Genomic DNA, 20,994 nt, shown 5'->3' on the forward strand with positions numbered 1-20,994 from the left:
AAATGTTGAGTTCTGGGAATGCAGTCACATCGTCCCATTAAGCATAATATAGAACTCCAGAACCAAAGTTCAATTTGTAAATGTTTGGGCTACCTATAAGATTGCTAATAATGGAATTGTTAAAAGCGACTGTATTAATAATCTAAACCAGGTTCTAGCTGTTAAACAATGAGAAAAAACACGTTTGTATGTTTGAAAACATTTGAACATATGTTCTTTTTAAACGATGTACTTATTTTTTCACAATACAATTTCATAGTAAAGCATGAAGCTGAAAATGGTTTAGTCGTGTAATAGTAATTCTGGGGAAAGTTTGCATTCATGGCGTGTCCCGTGCTCGTTCTTATGAAATGATCTGTTCAAATCAGCAACAAGCAATCGGAGATGTTTTTCTTACCATATAAATTGTCAGACTACATTGTATTCAAACCAGTGGGGGGTATAACTTAATATATCAACAAGGAAACTCTCTGGACTACTTAGGAAATAAAACTAATTTACGATGTCGCTCAAAGCAACAAATCCCCAATGAAAAGAAACGATTGTCATGGTTTTAATCTGAGGTCGGACGCCAAAGAACAGGAGCCTCAAGATTGTATGATTGTCTATTTATATTTTACAATGTTCGCTGATAAGCAGTGTGGCAAAGACTGCAGTCCTGGTAACCAGGGCAAAGTATGAATGCTAACGGGCGGCGGTGAAGGCTGTTGTTACTGGGACTCGAATGTTGTTTACCAACAACTGCTGTACAGCTACAATGCCGCCGTGCTTTGGGACTGGAGTCATTTGTTGTTTTGTGTTTAAACACTTCGTTTAGGCATCGTGTTAGACGAGTTGAGCGAGTTAGGGTGTTACTGATGGTTGGCTGCTCTATCCAATGGAACAGATCCACCCAGTGCGTAATCGCGCAATTAGAGACTTAACCAAGAGTTTGCTGCGCCCCAGCCACAGTCTGCCTGACTCTCGCCAACACACACAGCCATGTCTACATAGATTCCTCCAACACACACACACACACGCTCGCACGCATCCACCGACCAGCACATCCCCCAGCTCGCCGGGCCATGACAGGAGTATTCGATCGCAAGCTTGCCAACATCCGGACAGATCTACAGGGCACTTTCCAGCACAGCATGCACCATCCGTCGCAGGAATCGCCGACTCTCCCCGAGTCCACGGCCACCGACACGGGTTACTACAGCTCGGGCGGCCCCCACCACGGCTACTGCTCACCTTCATCTTACGGCAAGGTTCTCAACCCCTACCAGTACCAGTATCACGGAGTCAACGGGTCCGCCGCCAATTACCCCGCCAAAGCTTACCACGAATACAATTACCCCGGCCATTACCACCAATATGGGGCGTACAGCAGGGCTCAGCCAACTTGCACCCAGCCAGGTAAGGAGACATTTTCCATCAACTTGACCAAAAAACTCTCCTGTTTCCGAGTGTATATGGAAACAGCCACAGAAATCCCCCGCACCCCCAGATTCAGGAACATTTCCGTGTCATTGCCCTGCTTGGGGGGGAGGGGGGGGGGGTTCGCGGAATTCCATTAGGATTTTTTTTACATCATGTACAATGTTTTGTATAAATGTTAAGAGTAAGAAAGGCAAGCGTGGGCCTGTCGAAAATCGTGGCGGTGGGAAGGACGAGAAAAATGTGGACCGTTTATTGAACAATTCTAAATGAATCGCCCTTACGCCCATTCCCCCCACCCCCCGTCCCCAGTCCCCTGTCCTGTCTTCACCCATCGCACTGAGTGAAGTGAAAATGTTGCTTCTTCCAACAAACGGCAGAGTTTGTTTTCTTCTTTTGTGCACGTTATTTAATAAAATCTGGATGGAAAATATAATTACAAGTTCTGACTGGAAGGAGGGCAAGGCTACTTACTCTTGTATAGGAGAGAGGGGGGAGGGACAGGGAGAGAGAGGGAAAGGAGAGAGAGGGAGAGAGAGAAGGGGGAGAGAGGGAAGGAAAAGGGTGAGGGAGGAAAAGGAAGGGGGGCGGAGAGAGAGATCTCCCGCTTGAAGTCTCTGTTTCGGGTCAGATCTGGAACCGCCTTCACCTATCCAGCCCCCAGCCCCATTGTAAACGGTGATCCTTTCTCCCGCTCTCAGTTATTACCAAACCGCCGCGGCGAGCGCATTCCGATCGGGTTTTACAAACTAAAATGTGGCTTTTTTCCCCATTTCAGATAAAGAGTTGGCCGAGCCCGAAGTCCGGATGATAAACGGCAAACCGAAAAAGGTTCGCAAACCGCGGACCATCTACTCCAGCTTCCAGCTCGCAGCTTTACAAAGGCGTTTCCAAAAAACCCAGTACCTGGCACTGCCGGAGAGAGCCGAGCTGGCGGCATCACTGGGACTCACTCAGACCCAGGTAAGATCAGCTAGCCCAGGGGCTACCTGGGGGGGGGCTTCAGGAATCTGCAGAGAGCCGCGCCTCAGGGACACATCCACAAGCAGATATAACAGAAACCGGCGCAATTCCAGCCGTTCCTCACGGCCGCTTTTATAATTTCACAGATGGTTTAGGTGTAAATACTCCTGGAAAATATGTTTGAATGAATCTGGCCAACTCCAAACACAAACGGTCGGCAAAACAAACCCACTCTCAACCATTTATCTGGAATTGCTTCGCTATCCGCGCCTCACTATTGCCCCAGATGCATGAACACAATTGTATATATACATTGTATATAGATACATAAATATATACATCGTACATATACATTAATACTGTGCATAATTCACAGCGCCTGCCTTTGTTGTGACTTGAACCCTGCAGAGTAACCCCTTGTCTTGTTATTTCAGTAGACCATCCGTCTCTCCCCCGCCTCCACTCATATGCTTGGGTTGAACATTCTACTGTACTTGCAGCAAGGCCGATGTTAGGAAACTATTTATATTTATATTAAATCGAATTTTGTTCCATTCATTTGACTGGTAATTTCAGCGGTGGACGAGTGTATTTTGATAATCATATTTTAGATAGTAAGCGTGAAGTAACTTCTGGATTTTGAATTTGATTTATTATTGTCACATGTATTGGGATACAGTGAAAAGTGTTGTTTCTGGCGCGCTATGCAGACAAAGCTCGCATAGTTCATGGGCTCGCATAGACAGAGTTCATAAGAACCCAAGTTAAATATTTAGAAGGTTTCGTAACGAAATGTCTCCCTCTTAAAAATAGAACGTCGCCCTGTATTTTTAAGTGATCTTTTGGAAAATACAAACACAAGGAAGCTGCAGAATATTTTCCTGGAGGTGTGGGGGGCGGGGGGGCGGGTGGGGGGGGAGGGTGGGTGCTTTACCGCCTATAGTTTGTTAGTCTGTGTCGGTCACTTTACTTATTTAGCTTACTACTGTTTAAAGGTCAGATTGCTGTCATGAATATGTGCACAGAGCTCATTACTTATCTGGATCTGGTGACAAATTGTTGAGAATACACCGGGCAGTTTTAAACAAGGATTTCCAAACGGAACATTCGAGTAAGTTGTGTGGAGGAGGGGGTAGAGAGAGAGAGAAATTGAGGTTGTTGTCAGTGTACCGAGGAACATACATTGATTTATTCTCTTGGTATGAAAATCCCAAATAGACCTTTTATTCGGTATTTTGTTACAACGCGCGAATCGACTAATAAAAATATAGGCGGTGGACGCGGCACAGTCCATATAGCACATACTAACTCGCAGCGTTATAGTCCAACTCCTTTACTTTGTCTTAGTTAATGCTGTTACATTTTGTTTTTAGAACTGAATCATCACCATTTGTTTTGGCAGGTTAAAATATGGTTCCAGAACCGAAGATCGAAGATTAAGAAAATCATAAAGAATGGAGAGATCCCGCCAGAGCACAGCCCCAGTTCCAGTGACCCCATGGCTTGCAATTCTCCTCAGTCCCCTGCCGTCTGGGACACTCACAACTCCTCAAGGGTTGTCCACTCTCATCAAACTCCCAGCCACAACCCATCCACCGCAGGCTACCTGGAGAACGCCACTTCCTGGTATTCCAATCCCAGTTCCATTAATTCCCACCTGCAATCTACAAGCTCACTACACCATCCACTAGCTTTGGGATCCGGGACTATTTATTAATCTGAAATACTTTCCACGGTGGATTGATTAGGAGCGATCAGCAGTGGACATATGCAATTAAATGCACGTTTTGATCAGACGGAATCAAGAGAAGCCAAATTGTCTGACTCTGTACGTTCGGTGCATGCAACTTTCCGCATTTCAAAGAGGAAAATGGGCTATATTTCCAACGGACGTCAGGGTGAACATGGACACTGTCAAAGGTGCCTTTCCCTTATAGGCTAAAACCGCCAATCTTACGGGACTTTTCAGTATCATATATCATTGTACATATGTGTAGATAGTTGAATTGAACTGTATATTCTGTTTAAATAAAGTTATTGACAATTCGGAAAATATTGTTGGCATTTTATTTGTTACATTTTGTGAGGTTAATACGTTGGACACCAATCTGAACGTTATAATAATTATATCCTCAGCAATAAAATCCAGTATTCAGTTGTCATTATTATGGCAACTCAAACAATGGGTAAGGAAAGTGGGGGATGGGGGGTTACTAGAAATGTGGTTAGTTTTTCTTTGTATTATTGCATTAGGAAAAAATAAAAGGTGCCTTTTGCTTTTCTGGATGTAACACTCAACTCGCCTCATATACATTCACAAAACGCCCACCCAGACATTGAACTCAGTGCTGGCCATATAACTTGCCGAGTGCGGGGAGCCAAGGGATTCACATGGCTAATTGGATTCTGACGGTATTTTTATGTCCTTGGTCCTCATATTTACAGCTGAGAATGAGAAACAGTGATTCTGACAGGCTTCACCGGTTTAGTTGATATTTTTGAAAAGAAACTTCATTTATTATTCCTTGGTTTACCCAGCCTAAAATGTACAAAACAATTATTGAATCCAGTCCTGATTTATCTGTCACTTGTGCTTCGTACCCAGCCATCCTACAGGTACATTGGGATTCATAGATAAATATGGACGGGGCAAATAATGCCTACGGGAACACTATTATAATAAGAAGCTCAAATTAAAACGCGTCGGCCTGAAACAACGTGGCCGATTGATTGGAGTTTTTGAGCGTGCATTTTTGAAAAATATTTTTACGTTTTAATAAGAAATGCAGACGGGCCTTCTGGAGATGCATTGCCTCATAAAGGAAAATAAAGGGGGTAAGGTATACATAGACATTGCCATCAATTTGTGGAAGTATTACTCTTTTTCTAAACCCCATCTTCAGATCCGCCAGAATTGGATAAACGTTTGAATCGCACTCTTGTTAAGAATGGGGGCAGTTCTAAACAGAAAGGATCGAACTGTGGCTGCATTCGGGTCCTCATCCTGCTGTAATCCTGCTGTAATCACCAGCATTGCGCGGCCTTAATTCCAGCAGCGGCGTTACTTGTTCACACAAGTGTACCTAACGTGCCATATGTTGGCAGAAATTCAGAACAATTATCTCTGGATCCACTTTCAAGAATAAATTGATCTCAAACCTCCACGAGTTTCGGCATATAAATGTGGGTTTCCTGTAAATAACAGTGACGGTATTGTTGTCTGCTTGATTGTTAGAAATGCAATCAAAACAATAGTCGATCTCCCATTTCATATGCAGAGGTTCTTAGAGTCAATTTTATTAACATTGAATTTGAAATGTGGTAATTGCACACTTTCTTCATAGTTTACAGAATCATCGGCTTCTATGAAGCGGTCCGAATATTTGGACTAATTGCGAGGAAAGTTATGTTGAATTCCAGTTTGTATAACGACCCATAGGAAGATTTTTGAATCGCTGTAACAGCATTACCCGGCACACCGGGGCGTGGGGCGAGTCGAAATAATGGAAATTGACGTTCTAACTTGCATCGCCGCTGGCTTAGCAGACCAACAAGGGTCTTACAGTTAACAGTGGAACAGAGTCAGTGAGAACGCTCATATTTCTTGCACAGAGAAAGCGGTGACTCCTTCCTGTTAACAAGAAGAGGGGAGCTCGGTCAATCCATACAGCAGCAACGATCTAAATGCCGCATGCGGGTATTCATTCCCCACTGCTGATCGACACCCAGCGGAGGACATTTCAGGACTTCTGCAATATTGCGCGATTGTCAATGAACTTTTTTTGCGTGGTTAGAAAATGGCGCATCCTTAATCGAACATCGAGTGAGTCGGCATCAAATGTAATCACACGGATATACAGCATTCCAACAATAACCCTGGTCAAACCTGGCAGTGAATGGATCAATATTTATTGGTAGTTATATATATGTAAAAATTCCATCATTAAACCTAGCGTAAGCATCAGAGTGCGTGGACAGATAAATATATATAAACGTGGCATTAAATCTAACTGACTTCATATTTACAGGATGTATTTTCATCGTACTAATGGAAAGTAGGCACAAGCTGGGCTGAGATCTGACTGAATTTATCTCCAGACGTATAATTAAGTTAGTCAGGGTTTGTGAGCGCAGCAATAAACTTCAGTAAATTCAGTGCCGTACAGGAAGAATTTGAAAAGCCGGCCTTCGGGCATTTGAGTGTTTGAGCTCGGGCCGGGGGTGGGCTCCTGGATGTGGGAGTTGGGTTGTGTTCGAGTTTCTGGTGGTTGAATTCGCTTGGAGTCTGGCTCGCAGACTTCCCGCAGACTCTCTCTCTCTTTGTGTTACCCACAATTAGCAGCTTTGAATGGCAGAGAGGAGCCGAGAGGGCGGCAGCTGAGATCACAGAAAACCGCATTCCTGTGGGTGCAGACCGGCTCCAGAGCTGTACTGCTCCCAGCCACAGCCCACCTCACTGAACATGTATTCTGCAGCAAAGGAAATCGAGGGATATTACATTTAACTACGTTCTCCCGCCCAGAAATGGCATGCACTTAAATATATACACACTGACAAACATGTATATAGGCGTAGATACAGCGGGCACACATTCATACGCGAACACATATGCATGTAAATATATATAGAAGTTAATGTATTATAGACACACATATATGTACGTTCGCGCGCACAGTAGGCACCTGTACAAGTGAGAGAAACATTCACAAAATTATATGTGCAAGACCATGTCGGTTACAGATTTTCAAGACCTTGTACGGCATATAATCCGCTTAAAACGTGCAATGTACAAATAAATTTACTATTTATGCACATTTTAGATGGATTAAATTATTTAAGTGTTAGATAGGTGCAACAGGTTAATGTTAACCTCAATCACTAAGAATTCCCCGAGATCATGGCTGTTCATTTTAATTTGCGAAAATTTGGGACAGTTGTATCGAACTTTTACCTTTCACAATTTCTCCTGATTGAAAGGAAACTGCAGGTTTTAAAATCTAGTTGAGATGCGCAGCTAAAATGGTAACGTATTCAGCAGTGCATCATATAATGAAGTGGTGTAGGCTGTGGAGTCTTTAGTTCGAGATTATTTACCCTGGCTTTTTGTATCCTTCTGAAATGACTGGGATTTGGGATCGAATTAGCTCATGTTTTCTGCTCCAGTGTTGCCGGGGGAAAATGAGTAAAATACAATTTGTTGACGTTATTCTATCCGTCTGGCAATCGAAGCATTAAAAGCTGTCACATCAGAACTCATTTTAATTGTTAAGCTGCATGTCTAACGACAAGCCTGGTTAGCTGTAATTTGATACAAGAGGCAGCAGCAGCGCCTAAAGCCAGTTGTATGTGACTGTAAGATTTAAATGTTGAAGGTTGACAGTATTTTGCACATCTTACAGTAGGCAACACAGTTCCGCCTAATTATTTTCGCTATGCATAATACAACCACAATCCGCTCGATGCCAAGTTTAGCATCTCAATTGTTTGGGGGGAGGTGTGGAGAGGGCGGGGGGAGACATGCTTTTACATGGCATATGTGACTTTTCAAACATGCTCCACAGCATAGATAGAATAGCTGTCTAAAGTGTATTGTAAACTGAAATGTGTGGGGACCAGCAAGTCACTTGTTGGTAGCGTAAGCTATGGAACCTTCTGTACAGGAGCTTTTTAAAAAAAATCATGCTTCCTTTTAAAAATATACTCGAAGTGCTTTCTGATTCAAATAACAGTTACAGTGGTTATTAATATCTGAAGCTCATAAAATAATAATCGTCTGTAGAATCATCTGGTTCGTAATAGCAGCTGAATGTGGAGGAGGGTCTGTTTTATTTTGTTAAAACAAGGTGTAGGAAAGATAAATCTAAAGTTTAGGATAGAGAAATTGCTGTTTGCTGCTCATGCTTGGATTTCTTCCTTTTTTTGCTTGGATTTTCTCAATTCCTTCAGTCCATTTCTAATTTTATTATCGATTTCCCTCTCAATACTGTGCTCATGCCCATAAATATTTATTTTATCCTGGTGACAAATGACGTTTTGTCATTCAAATATCGCTTTTTTGACTGCACCTTTCTATATATATGAATTAATGAGGTGACTGAAGTGTTTCTGAAAGCGAGACAGAATAATATCTTCAGCTTTCATGAGTGGGATTGCAAACACTGAAGCATTTCTAGTAGATGTTGGTCTTGTGGCTTAACATCAACAGTACGGTTGCATTTGCGAATAAGGAGTCTGTCTGCGGGGAGGCCAAAGACGAAAGATAAAGCTAGTAGCAGACCTCCAATTTGGGAAACATTCTGACTCCAGGTCAGTTTCAAGGTAATAATATACTCCAGTGTTCCCAATATGTTAGACGCGGGCTGAATGCTGAGAATAATTGACGCTTATATTTTGACAAACGGCGCCCCATCTTTCCACAAGACACGTGAAAGACGCCGCTTCGCCCCAGCTGACCCAGAAGGCCGAAGACTTGAGAACTCAGCGAATCTGCCGCGTTGGAGAGTACCGAACAAGCTACTTCCGCAATGTATTCTGAATTAGAAATTGCCCAAAGCTGAGTTTGTAACCTTTTTCTAATATACAATAAATCCGAGATTTAAATATCTTTACTGCAAATTTAACCGCAGATCGTAAATATATGTACCGTCTGATATATGAAATGTGGCAACAAAACGATGCAATCTTCCAATCTGCCGATCATTAATTTCAATAAATATAACCGTCAGAAGACACACTATGATTAGAGCAACTACCCATTTATTGGCACTATTCCATACCGTTAACTCACTCGCTCTTCTCTCCAGCTCTGTGCTTTCTATCCGTCCTTTTGACTCACATTTGTTTCTTTGCGTTTCTGCTGCAATTTCACCCGCTGAGAACCTTTAGAATTAAACATTGTGAGTTTTCCACTCAGCAGCCATCTGCTCTGTACAAATAATGGCGAAATTAGCCTAACTGGACAGTTGCAGCGATGTAATAACTCGCAGTAATTATCCCCCAGTCTGGATTAAGATGTTATTATTATAATCTGGACATTTACAATTGCCATAATTTGCAAAGATGCGCCGGTTCTTGATTACAGCAGTTTTATCAACCGAGCCGTCACCAAACACTGACAGTAATAACAGCTAATTTTGCTGGCAATATAAGAGGTGGCGGGTGTGCAAACAATTTCACACCTGGATATGCTCACTCAACCGGAGGAGCTCACGCTTCTGCCCGGTTATACAGTATAACGATTTGACTAGTCACCGTTGGCAGAGTTTTCTATTGGGTGTGTACTTGGAAAGGACATGTCAGGTATGTTTGAAACACGCTTTGTATACATACACACAATTTAATACGAACGATATACATACATACATACACATATTTGTATGTTTTCTATATATAGACATTTAAGACACGTCATCTATGGAGGGGAAAGTTTACGCCTGAGTACAAGCGAAAGTGTGGTGTAAAATCGTGACTTGTTTGGGACAGTTTGATGGTGATCACTCTTGGGTACATCTTCGCTTTGGACCATCACACTGTCACTGGTCGCTTTGATGGACATGGTGGGGCAGGATGACTGTAAGACGAAGGCGCTCTGTACAGAATGTTTTCCAAAATGCCAATGCCCTCATGTTCTGCTTTTGCCTGCGGCGCTTTGCTGAACAAATTACAGACAACATTGGGGATAGCATCGTAGTATTTCAGAGGCCCAAGCCTCAAAGAATGAGTTCTCCATTCATCCGTCCGTCCCTCTATCTATCTATCTATCTATCTATCTATCTATCTATCTATCTATCTATCTATCTATCTATCTATCTATCTATCTATCTATCTATCTATCTATCTATCTATCTATCTATCTTTCTTTCTATCATTTTACAGGCAATCTGATAACATGGCATAATAGCTCGCATGTAATCATTCATAAGTTTCAAGAGTATTCCACACAATTTTGACTAGTTCTTTTGTAAACCGCGATTATATGAAAATACATTTGTATTTAAGAGATGCATTTTATATTTTGGAATATACGATGGGTGTTATTACCCTATAAACTGCTGGAAACAATGTCCAAGATGACAGCATTTCCAACGCTATTTGTTCCTCGGCTTGTCCAGTGATGGTCAGTTTGGTGCTGTCGGTACTTCGTTCTCCTGGTTATGGTGTCAGAGCATGTAACTGCAAGTCATGGTAAAATTAAAAATATGTTTATGATTACAATAACATCTGATTTCCAAGAAACCAGAGCTGCTAAAAAGTTAAGCCAAATTTTGCACTTGAACTCACGGCCTCCAGGTTAACTCGCCTGGTGGGCCATCCAGACGCAAACTTCACTCGGTATGTTCACTAGGTTTGAAGAAATGTTAATGCAATTGTGTGTGTGTATGTGTGTGTGTGAATATGTTTAATGTTTAGCTCTGAAAGGATTGAAGTTATGATCTCTGCTGGACCCACATGGACGACGTCAGACGCAGTTATACACTTGGCTTCGCTTGTTTTTTTCCACATCAGTGGGCGGTTCGAGGGTCAGGCGGAAGTGCAGCTTCGGTCCCGAAAGAAATACTGGCGAAATAACTGGAAACCAGACATATATTTAGATATATAACACACACATGGGGTGGGATGCGAAAAAAAAGCCGAGGGATAGGCTGACCCGGTAAAACCTTCAAACATCAACCAAGAGGCAGCGACCCCCTCCCCAAACCCATAGCCGGAGGGCGCGGGAGCTCTCAGCAACTCACAGGGAAAACAACTCCCGGTTTTATCATTAAACTCAATTCACAACTTGTCTCGGGGTTCTTACTAACAATCGAATCACTGATTCGAAGTGCCTGTGTCGAATGATATTGTGATTTTCACGTCTTAATTCTGCGCTGAGAAATACATTTGCCAGACGCCAGGGACACGGAATATTTGAAATCAGGGAAAAGAGAAACGATCCTCGCTCAACTCGGATTACTTCACACAAAGATCAAGAATGTTCCTCCGTGCCGTCTTTTAACCCTGGCGCGAGCGCATTCCTCATGGAAACAGAGAGTTGGAAAGGAACAGACAGAGGTTACATATTGCTTTCCTAGTTGGGCTGGAGGAACTGGAGCATCTGCTGCCATGAAGTGTGTAAAATATCCCATGATGGTTTCTGGTAAAACATATACTGAACATGGCACCCATACTGTCACAACACATACCACGGAGACGGCTTTGAAAGGCGGAGAGCCATGATCTAACAATATGTTATATTAAAGTGCAGATTTCATGTAACGCTTAAAACCCCACTTATGAAGAGGATACCAAGCCGCTTTACTTACATTTTGCTGTACGTCTGATTTACCAGACAACTGATCATGGTTTTCCACTGGGGGGGGGGGGGGAGTTGGAGAACAATTACAGTATGATGCACTATTGTATTCCTAAATAACACATCCCGTCGGCTATAGGTTATAAACGGACATTTCTCACTATTTTCGCCGTGTGCATTTGCTTTACCATTTAAATATGTCAGCACTCTTGTTTCATACCATATCTTGCATAGAAACAAAGTAAGGACGGATCTCCAGATACACAGAGAGAAATTGGGCTGGAGTATAATCTGTGCCGCATTCGTGTTCATGTTGTAATGTTGATTGGTTCAATGGTTTTCATTTAATTTTCACTTACTGTTACAAAGGCGGAAAAAGACCGCCTGTCACCTTGAGAAAATCGGTATAGTTCCTGTATCATCTCTAAAGACAACTTCCTTCACACATTGTTTAAATATTAGCTTTAATATATTTGATCAGAGTCGCTGACTTAGGTAGGCGACGTGCAAAAACATTCTATAGAGTCCTCTTTGTTGTCCATGGCTGGACTTTTTATTCAGCACATTAACTAGTCTTCCAAAAATACACTGCTCGCTGTCCTATTGTAATCAGCGCTAGAAGCCGTCGATGTGATGCTGAATGGTTTAACTCTGCTTTCTCTGCAAATACACAGGTGGAAATATTTTCCTCAATAAGTGCTAGGATGCAAAATAGCCGCGTTTAATCTTCACAACAATACCAGATTAGGCTCAATGCAATAAATCTTAAAACCTGGGTGCATTTTCAACAGAAAATGATCGAAATTTTAGATGTATAAAATGGCTTTTTATACTTTTTAAAAACAGCGAGGTTGTTGCACCATTGATCTTGTTTGCTTTTGTATGTTCTTAATCACTTCGATTAATCGACCTTTGGTCGATTTATTCCACAAATGTCAATGTACTTTTTGAATTGAGATTTAGTTATGCAATTAAAGTATGAATTAAAATCATTTTAAAAATCAGGTATGGGGTGCTTTATTTAACGTATACGAGGACTGTGCAGATTTATGCATTTTTTTCCAGGTAATTGCACGCACACTGGCTGAAATCAGAGCTTGAAGTTATTTTTTCTCTTTGTAGATGCGGGATTCGCTTTGCTCAACTTGGCACTTTCACTGGATCAGATTTAAGAAGCCCCTTTAATTGGTTTATGAATAACACAACGTTTTATTCTTTCTCTTTTGTTTCACTCTTCCTCCTGAATTTAAATAACGATCGCTCTTTAGTATTAAAAGTGGAAGAAAATTACATGTAATTACCTTTGACTGTAAAAACGCTGTAATCAGCGGGCTACAATAAAAATTACCCTAATTATAGTCGCTTTTATGATGGTCTAAGCCTTTCTCGTGAATAATACCGTAAATTGTACCAAATATCAGCTTCAAATTGGATGGGACTGCAGCTGGAGCTTTTTGTTTAGTATTGATCGTGTTGGATTTTACATTAGATTTTCACAGTTCGAGAAAAGCAGTCAATATTGCCAGTGGAGTGGCGAGTCCATTAAATGAGATCAGAACCGTGGCTGATAATAGAGCTCTGTAATTTACTTCCTCGGTTTTTCTCTAGAACCAAACAACTTTACGTTGGTAAGTAATGATGGTTTTGTACATACTGCGAGTTATTGTCATTTTGGAATCTTATGCATGTTTTTTTTTGTCAATTTTGATCAGTGGCCTAGCTTCAGTAGCTCTCAATTAGATGTGTACAGGTCCACAGTGAAACAACTTCGGGTTGTATGTCGCATTTTTACCGTTTGCTCGTTTCTAGTTCACTTAATATTATTCATTTGTGAACTATATTTTAAGACAATGAAAATGTACCGATTTCTTTGCGTAGCTTCACAATATTATATTTGTGTTCAATCATTGTTTTATCAATTGTAAAATCTATTTATATAGTAGTTTCTGTGGCCTCTTTATCTTAGGCTGGATTCTTTCAATGTAAGGGCAAACCAAGCACATCTTCAAAATATGTTCTCTGAATGTCGGCCATTCCGGCAAGGCTGCATTTTCGATATTAACATAGCACAGTGATAGGCGGAGTTCTGAAATTCCCACCAGATCCCCCAGAAACAAACACTTTGGAAAATAATATACAATCTTTACGAAGCGGGACCAAGGGTTAGCAAGCGGTAAATCGTCAAAGTGCAATTCTTTCAATGTGGTTTGAAACAACAAAACAGGCATGATTTATGATTTTATGATTTATTACTCAGTATGAAAGAGACATAAAACATAAACTATGTACAACTAAAAATTAAACAATATATACATACAAGTTGTAATTTTATAAGCTTCCAGTGCGTCTTAGCATCACCAACCCATGCTGTTTTAAAATCAGCATAAAATCTTCCATATTGCATTCGCATGTCTGTTCATTGGCTATCATTGAATCTATGGAGGCAGTGGCAGTTTTCTTGTAATGTCTACAGTCACTGACCATTCCTCCTTTTCCGCCCACTGCCAGTCTGTTTTCACATAACTTTTAGCAACTGGGATGGTTGCTAGATCTCCCATCCAAAATGGTACCATGGGCATCCGGGCATTGCCTAACGATGGGCTCCCTCTTAACCCCATTGTGTTCTGTCCATTGAGAGTAACCGGTCTCACACTGTCACATCATTTGTCTTTGCACGGTGTCCTGGTGAGCCGTGGAGTACCAGGGAGAATAACCAGCCATGTAATTGTTCGGGGTCATGTTAACGCCTTTGGCCGAAGTTGAGATGTCCCACACTGGTGGCATGGCTGGGGAGCGAGGGGAAAGAGCAGCCGACCCTGGCACAGAATCGTTCTCAAGAGGATTGCCGCCCTGCTTCATGAGCTTCTTAAATTTGGAGCGTTTGTTCTGGAACCAGATCTTCACCTACAACATATTTTTAAAGAAAAATGCAAGGGCTTTAAATGGCGGGCAATATCTTTGATTTGAGTTCACTCAGCGTGAAGGCAAATAGTTGTGTTCGAGCAACTAATTTTGCATACATCCTTCAATCTGCATCATTTTTTAAAAAATCAATGCGACCGAAACATTGCTTTACTAAAAATCGTTTTGCAGCTTATGAAATGTTTTCTCCTTTTCACTGACGAGGAATTTTTACCTCCTGGTCTGTGAAGTAATAATGAAGTAATAACGCTATAAATTTCGCAGCTTCTGGCGTTAGTTTCCTCTTTAGATTGCTTTGAAATAATGCTCGGGTTATAAAGAGACACTAAAATAATACAATCATTCTAATAATTTCCACGATGCGTGGGAGACATTTCCAGATCTTTTCTCTAATTCCCATTATAGTTAGAAAATAATATTCTGATAATCAGACATTACATGACATACAATCTTCAAAATATTTCACCTCATTAACTTCCTTGAACATGAATGTTACAATAAATAAATTGAACTTATTGTAAAAGCAGGACTTTCGGATTGACTAGTAAAACGATAAGGTTCAAACCGCCTGAGATTTCAATGAAGTTTAGATTAACTATGACTGGAATTATTAAAATACCCAAGGAGAAACACTCAGTGTGTATATTTCCACCTTGAACGTCTCCTGAGTCTGACATGGAGAAATGCAACAAAATTATAATTAACACTTTAAAAATATCGTATTGCAAAATTTCACAGTAGAGTCACCAGCTTTCAAATGTTAATTATCCTGTCAATTCCACGCAGCAAGTCAATAATGATATAATTTTATAATATCTACACAATGTGTGATACGTTTTAATGATTATATATCTGCTGCCTCTCAACTGAGTTATTCAACATTTCTTTGTAATTATGATCCCATTTACAGGAATATATTTTGTTTAAGTTGTTGATCATATGTGGATTCCTACAACCCCCCCCCCCCCCCCCCCCACGATCGAAATTAAAGTAACAAATCGTTAATGATTTTCTTGTCTGGTCTCTTCCTACGCCACCGCAACCCCCACGTCCACACCGCTCCCCCCCCCCCCCTCCCCCCCGCCCCAGAAAATACCGAAGATTACTAGTGGTGAAGTTGCAACAGTGTTTGACAGGTCGTTCAAAACAGACACGGGTAATCAACGGTATGTTATGAACTTGAGTGATAAACTCTTTGCTCAGATATAGAATGGCTCTAATTATCTATTAAATCAACTGTTTTCAAATGTGCTACACCTTAGGAAGTTTGTAATAGTGGGAACGGGTAATAACGTATTGAAAGAAAGAAACTGACAGCCACAGTAAAGGGCAATGTTGCAGTCCCTATTGTTGTATTTCCACTCCGTTTTAATAATACCTGCAATATCTCAGGAAGCCTGACATCCTAAACAACGAGATTGTTTTGTAAGCTCGAAACCAAACCAGTCAAGTTAGCAAATGTACTTGTATCTTAACAATACTGCAATACTCTTGTCGCTCAATAAATAATCCTTTTTTGTTACTTTGTCTTGATTTTGAAATTATTAGCCATTACACTTTTAAGGAAACATTCTTAAAACGAGATGAAAACTGTTTACTGACACACATTCGAATTATGCGAAATACGAATATTCTAATTGGCTCCCAGTGAAAAATAATCTTGTAATCGATGTGGATAAAACATTGGATCTAGGTGCTGTGGGTAGGGACGAAAAATTATGGTGACTGGCCAAGGGTCAGTTAGACCCTTAACAAACGCACAACTCTATTCAATTGCAGACCTCCCATTGTTCTGTATCGCATCAGTGCCGGGATTTGCAAGAAGCACCGACAGAGGCTGAAAATGAATCAAGGAAGCGTATTATAATAAACAACAATCCTTGACTCAATAGTCTGTTAGTAGCAAGGTTCCCAAGGATGCGTAACCAGGATTTAAACACATTTCATACAGTTTACCGTCATGCCTTGCTGGATACAGGCATACCTTATGATGATTACCGAGCAAATGGAAAGTCATACATTAAGCTGCATTCTTCCAAACATGTTCAACGGGCGCGCTTAACAATTTTAAGTATGTGGGACACTTTGTGTTTCAAAGAGAGCACAACGGAACTCAGTTCGGCAGAGAAGTACAATAGACCCCGTGCCAAAACGTATGGTAAGTTCCCACCGTTTAGAAACAATACAGATTTTTCTGGCACCCCCCAAATGAGGAGAATCGTCCAATTGTTTTTGTAACGAGATTATTTCTTAGCATCATCCAAGTGTATTTTGGATAACTTGAACCTTATAAACTTAAGAAAAGTAATATTTGCATGCAATGGAAGCTACGATTCAATTACAAACAGATTGTGCATGTGGTCAACTTGAGTTGAGCAGATTTATTGTGGTTTTGGATAGACTTACACTAAAAGCACCAAAGTCTAAGTCACATGTCCCTTACAGCTTCCAGCGTTAAACATGTTCTTAAATTAAATACCAAATCATCTGATAGTCGCACTTCAAATGCCTATCCATTTTGAGGATGGATTTTAAATTAATTTCCACCCAATTATAATGTCACAAAAAGTATCATGTTAAAATGTGAAAAAATGATGAGACTAGGCATTCTCGTTTGATTTAATTTGATATTTGTTACAGGATTAGGCTCACTTGCTGTTCTTAAAGCTGCACTTGTCATTTTGATCTCGAGAGCGTCGGATTTGATATAAACTAAAGTTATATCTAAAGATAATTATCTGAAATTGAAAGGCCGAAGTTTATTCTAAGTTGGACAATGAGATCAGAATATTACCGAGCCACTTCATGCAGCAACATGCCGCCTCGGAGAATCTTGCTAAAGCGGTCCTCTCTGTGCAAGCTGATTTACATAGTCAGTAAATGTAAACTTGTAAAAAAACTGATAGGTCACAAGAAGAGCTAACGCCGGAAGCCGGTGTTCTTCACAGCGACCTGGTAAATTACTCTTTCCTGGGCACTGTACCTGTGTCTGTGTGAGCCCCAGCGAAGCGGCCAGCTCAGCTCTCTCGGGCAAAGCCAAGTATTGAGTCTGCTGAAAACGGTGGTTTAACGCCTGCAGCTGCAGACTGGAATAAATAGTGCGAGGCTTGCGGATCTTTTTCCCTTTCCCATTAAAGCGGATCTCTCCATTTTCAATCACTGTTGTCTTTTGTTGTTCTGCAAAACAAGCATATGGTACACGATGTCGACATTCTGCACGGCGATTTCCTAAATCTATTTAAATACACATTCCTCGGGAAATCTTCCTTTCTTAGAGATATTAAAGATAAATGTTCCTTAAATGGTGTTTAGGAACATAAGCAACTACTAAACAATCTGGCCTGGTGAAGATAATCTGGAAAGTTCCATTATCTTTAGACCCCCTGGCAAATTACAATAAAAAAACACGCCGAGTAAAACTGACGATCTGAAATCAGCAATTTAACAGTAAGATGTATTAATTAATGAAACGTCAGTTGCTTGCAAATGCATGTACACGGCACCACGTAATTGACAGAGCCAACAGGAGTATACTGTTATTTGGCGACGAGAAGTTATGTTGCATCAAATGAACAGTCAGGAAACTAAATTCCGATTACAGATTGACATCATGTCTACGGCCATCACCTTCCTGTTTACTTTTACTTCTCTGCCGAAAATTGTTACCAAATCTATTCCAAGCGTGCTGACAGATAACCCCATTAAAACATCCCAAACAAAAGAAGGAAAGAGAGCGAGTTAAATTAGTCATGGGCACCCACTAAAAAGAAAATTGACGGAATAAAGTTCATATCAGAATCAAGAAGAAATCAGTAATCGAACAGAGAAAGGAAAGGGAGAAACGAAGAGAAAATATGAGTCAAAAGGCTGAACGTGCTTGCCTTACACCGTTTAAACAATCTGCTGTTTGAATCACTAGAGAATATCACAGTTGGTTTCATCAGGACGGAAAGGCCGAATGTGTTTTACACTGGGTATGACCGACGACTCACCTGTCTCGTCTAAACGTGTCTGGCTACCAGTGTTGTTGCTGTGGTAGGACGGCAGGTAGGGACTGTGATGAGAGTGACTCATGTAGGGATAAGGCAAGGATCTGTTGTAAGTGTTGGCGGCCGGGTACGAGCTGTCGTGCTGGTGTGAGTGTCCTCCTGAGTGCAGGCAGTGCACCGGGTAGTGACCGTGAGACATGGCTGGAGAGCTCTGCTGGGACTGCTGACCAAACTCCATGAAAGCAGATTTAGAGTCCGGGGCTTCCAAACCGTCAGCCATCGTAGTCATGGTCATTATAAAACTTCAACTGGGGGAGAAAAAAAACTCTTAAAGGCGAAATACTTGTCTTTTTTCATGAATCTTCCGAGGAGAGAGCGCGAGCGTGTTAACTCCTTTTTTTGTAAGTAAAAGGTTATTTTGGGCTTCCAAGTTGAATGGAGCAAGGATGGAGTTGAGGCAGTCTTTTAGTGGATTCTGCTAAAGTTAAGGCTCTGCTTTCAGACTTGATGCAGATGCTGTAATGTGCCACAAGTCGAATGGTTTGTCTCCAAAGGGCAGCAGCTCCTGATTGGTCATCTCTTTGCCTCGTCATCCTTCTGCCACAACTACTGGATTCACTGGATGCAGTCAACAGTGGGTTAACCCGGCTAAGTTAAAACACAGCCCAAACAACCTTCTGCAACAAGGCTAATAATTGCTCTCCTTTCACACAAATCCAAAGAAATGATAAGCCTCAAACAGCATTGTTATTTGGACAAGATTGAAAATCTGGTGTCAAAGGGCTGAATTTTTAAATAGCGTATTTCTTAATAAAGCCAAACTGCAAAGGCAACTTAAACATGAGCCAGAATTGGCCAGATGTACAGATATAAGGTGCGCATGCGGGAATATTACAAGGAGTTAATCGATATTTCGCACTGTAGATGAAAATGTTAATTTCATCAGCGGGAGGACGAAGACATTAACTCGTCATAAAAGAGAGTAAAGAGACCAAGAAATGTTTCCCAGTGAAGGAAATCCCCAGTGCAGTCAGTTAACTCATCCTGTGTTACTGGGACCAGAACGTGTTCTACCGCTTGAAACATATGCAAATTATGAATGTGGTTGGCGATTTGGCAAATTTGAGTTAACACATAAAGTAACGATTTAAAGTATCTACACCTACCTCACCAAATTAGTTAGGTTTGAATTATGAATGACTTCATTGTATTATCGATATCATTAAATACGTAACCGTGTGTTATATTTATTTTTGGATAATGTGTGTAGAGATAATTATGGTCCTACTTAGAAATACACAAAATTTATCGTGATTATTTTCGAATTGCTGCAATGAATTTTCCCACAATTGTCTTGTAATGATTATGACCGCATTTGGAATAAAGTAGTGGATATAGCATAAATTATCCTCTAATTATACGCTACTGTCGCATCAATTATCCTCTTATCAAAGTGGTTGTCTAACTGCAGCGTTTAGTTCCAATGCTCATTTCACTATAAAAAGAACTTTATAACTATCATTTACACGGTCCTTTAAATTTCATCGCACGGACCGAACTATCCTTTCCCCGATCATCATTGGAGAGGGAAGATTCTAGGGAGATGCGCTCATGGATAAAATCACCGAGGTCTCTATTTGCAACACGTTTTAAATGTCTAAATTCAGATGACATATCAATCAGATGGAGTCTGTAGCAGCCTCATGCACACACCTGACAGAAGAGGTAAGGCCGATTTAAATACGTTTTAAGGAAAAAAAACACCCCCAAACCAATATTGGGTTTACTATACCACTCTTAATTGGAAGGGCAATTAGACAAGAATTCCTTCATTGGCAAATGAAGTGACCCCAATCTACTTAAATAACGTATTAATAGTGTGAAAGGACTCCAACCTAAATGTAGCATTGTAAATGTGAAACAATATATGTATGCATGCGTTGAATAGTCAGAATACAGTCTGGGGTTATCGTTTAGCATCATTACATCACCGGGCGATTTTAGTGCCCTGTCTATCCGGAGTCGTGTAAGGTTGCTATTTGGGATTTGCCGTTGCTTTTTACGCCTTTGGAGCCACATCATTGCCTCTGAATACATCTGGTTATCTCCTGTTTTTTTTAATCTTTGCTTTCCTATTAACACGAGAGAAGGAAATCTGATCCACATTACAAGATGAAACAGGCAATTCAAGTTTACAATTCGACATATAGGCAGTTTATATCTTTCAATAAGTCGAGGGATGCTTTTCAACTCAGTAGATTACTCGTCGATTTCAGATTAGTTTCACAAAGATAACTAACCATTGATTTGTGTCCAGTTGGTCAGAGACAGATCTTCAGCAAACACAGGCCTGTGTAATAGTGACTATAATAATACAGAAAAAAACATGGTCGGGTTGTTGGGGGAGAC

The 20,994-nt window shown here is 40.9% G+C and overlaps 2 protein-coding genes across 4 annotated transcripts; one reads left to right on the top strand and one right to left on the bottom strand.

Moving 5' to 3' along the window:
- Nucleotides 1–831: 831 nt before the first annotated feature.
- Nucleotides 832–4,431, top strand: dlx5a (distal-less homeobox 5a). The gene is made up of 3 exons (XM_078227916.1): nucleotides 832–1,398; nucleotides 2,198–2,382; nucleotides 3,785–4,431. The coding sequence occupies exons 1-3, from the start codon at nucleotides 1,065–1,067 to the stop codon at nucleotides 4,097–4,099; spliced, it is 834 nt and encodes a 277-aa protein (XP_078084042.1). The 5' UTR covers nucleotides 832–1,064; the 3' UTR covers nucleotides 4,100–4,431.
- Nucleotides 4,432–13,908: 9,477 nt separating this feature from the next.
- Nucleotides 13,909–18,988, bottom strand: dlx6a (distal-less homeobox 6a). 3 transcript variants are annotated; one of them, XM_078227940.1, is made up of 3 exons: nucleotides 18,589–18,988; nucleotides 17,580–17,773; nucleotides 13,909–14,578 (listed from the first exon to the last, which is right to left on the bottom strand). In XM_078227940.1, the coding sequence occupies exons 1-3, from the start codon at nucleotides 18,878–18,880 to the stop codon at nucleotides 14,330–14,332; spliced, it is 735 nt and encodes a 244-aa protein (XP_078084066.1). In that variant the 5' UTR covers nucleotides 18,881–18,988; the 3' UTR covers nucleotides 13,909–14,329. The 3 variants fall into 3 exon arrangements, with proteins under 3 accessions (XP_078084066.1, XP_078084056.1, XP_078084077.1); XM_078227930.1 differs by having other exon boundaries at nucleotides 13,916–14,578; nucleotides 18,568–18,880; XM_078227951.1 differs by lacking the exon at nucleotides 17,580–17,773 and having other exon boundaries at nucleotides 13,922–14,578; nucleotides 18,589–18,880.
- Nucleotides 18,989–20,994: the final 2,006 nt, after the last annotated feature.

Source organism: Mustelus asterias, chromosome 2 (assembly GCF_964213995.1).
Source record: "Mustelus asterias chromosome 2, sMusAst1.hap1.1, whole genome shotgun sequence".
NCBI classification, from domain to species: Eukaryota; Metazoa; Chordata; class Chondrichthyes; order Carcharhiniformes; family Triakidae; genus Mustelus; species Mustelus asterias.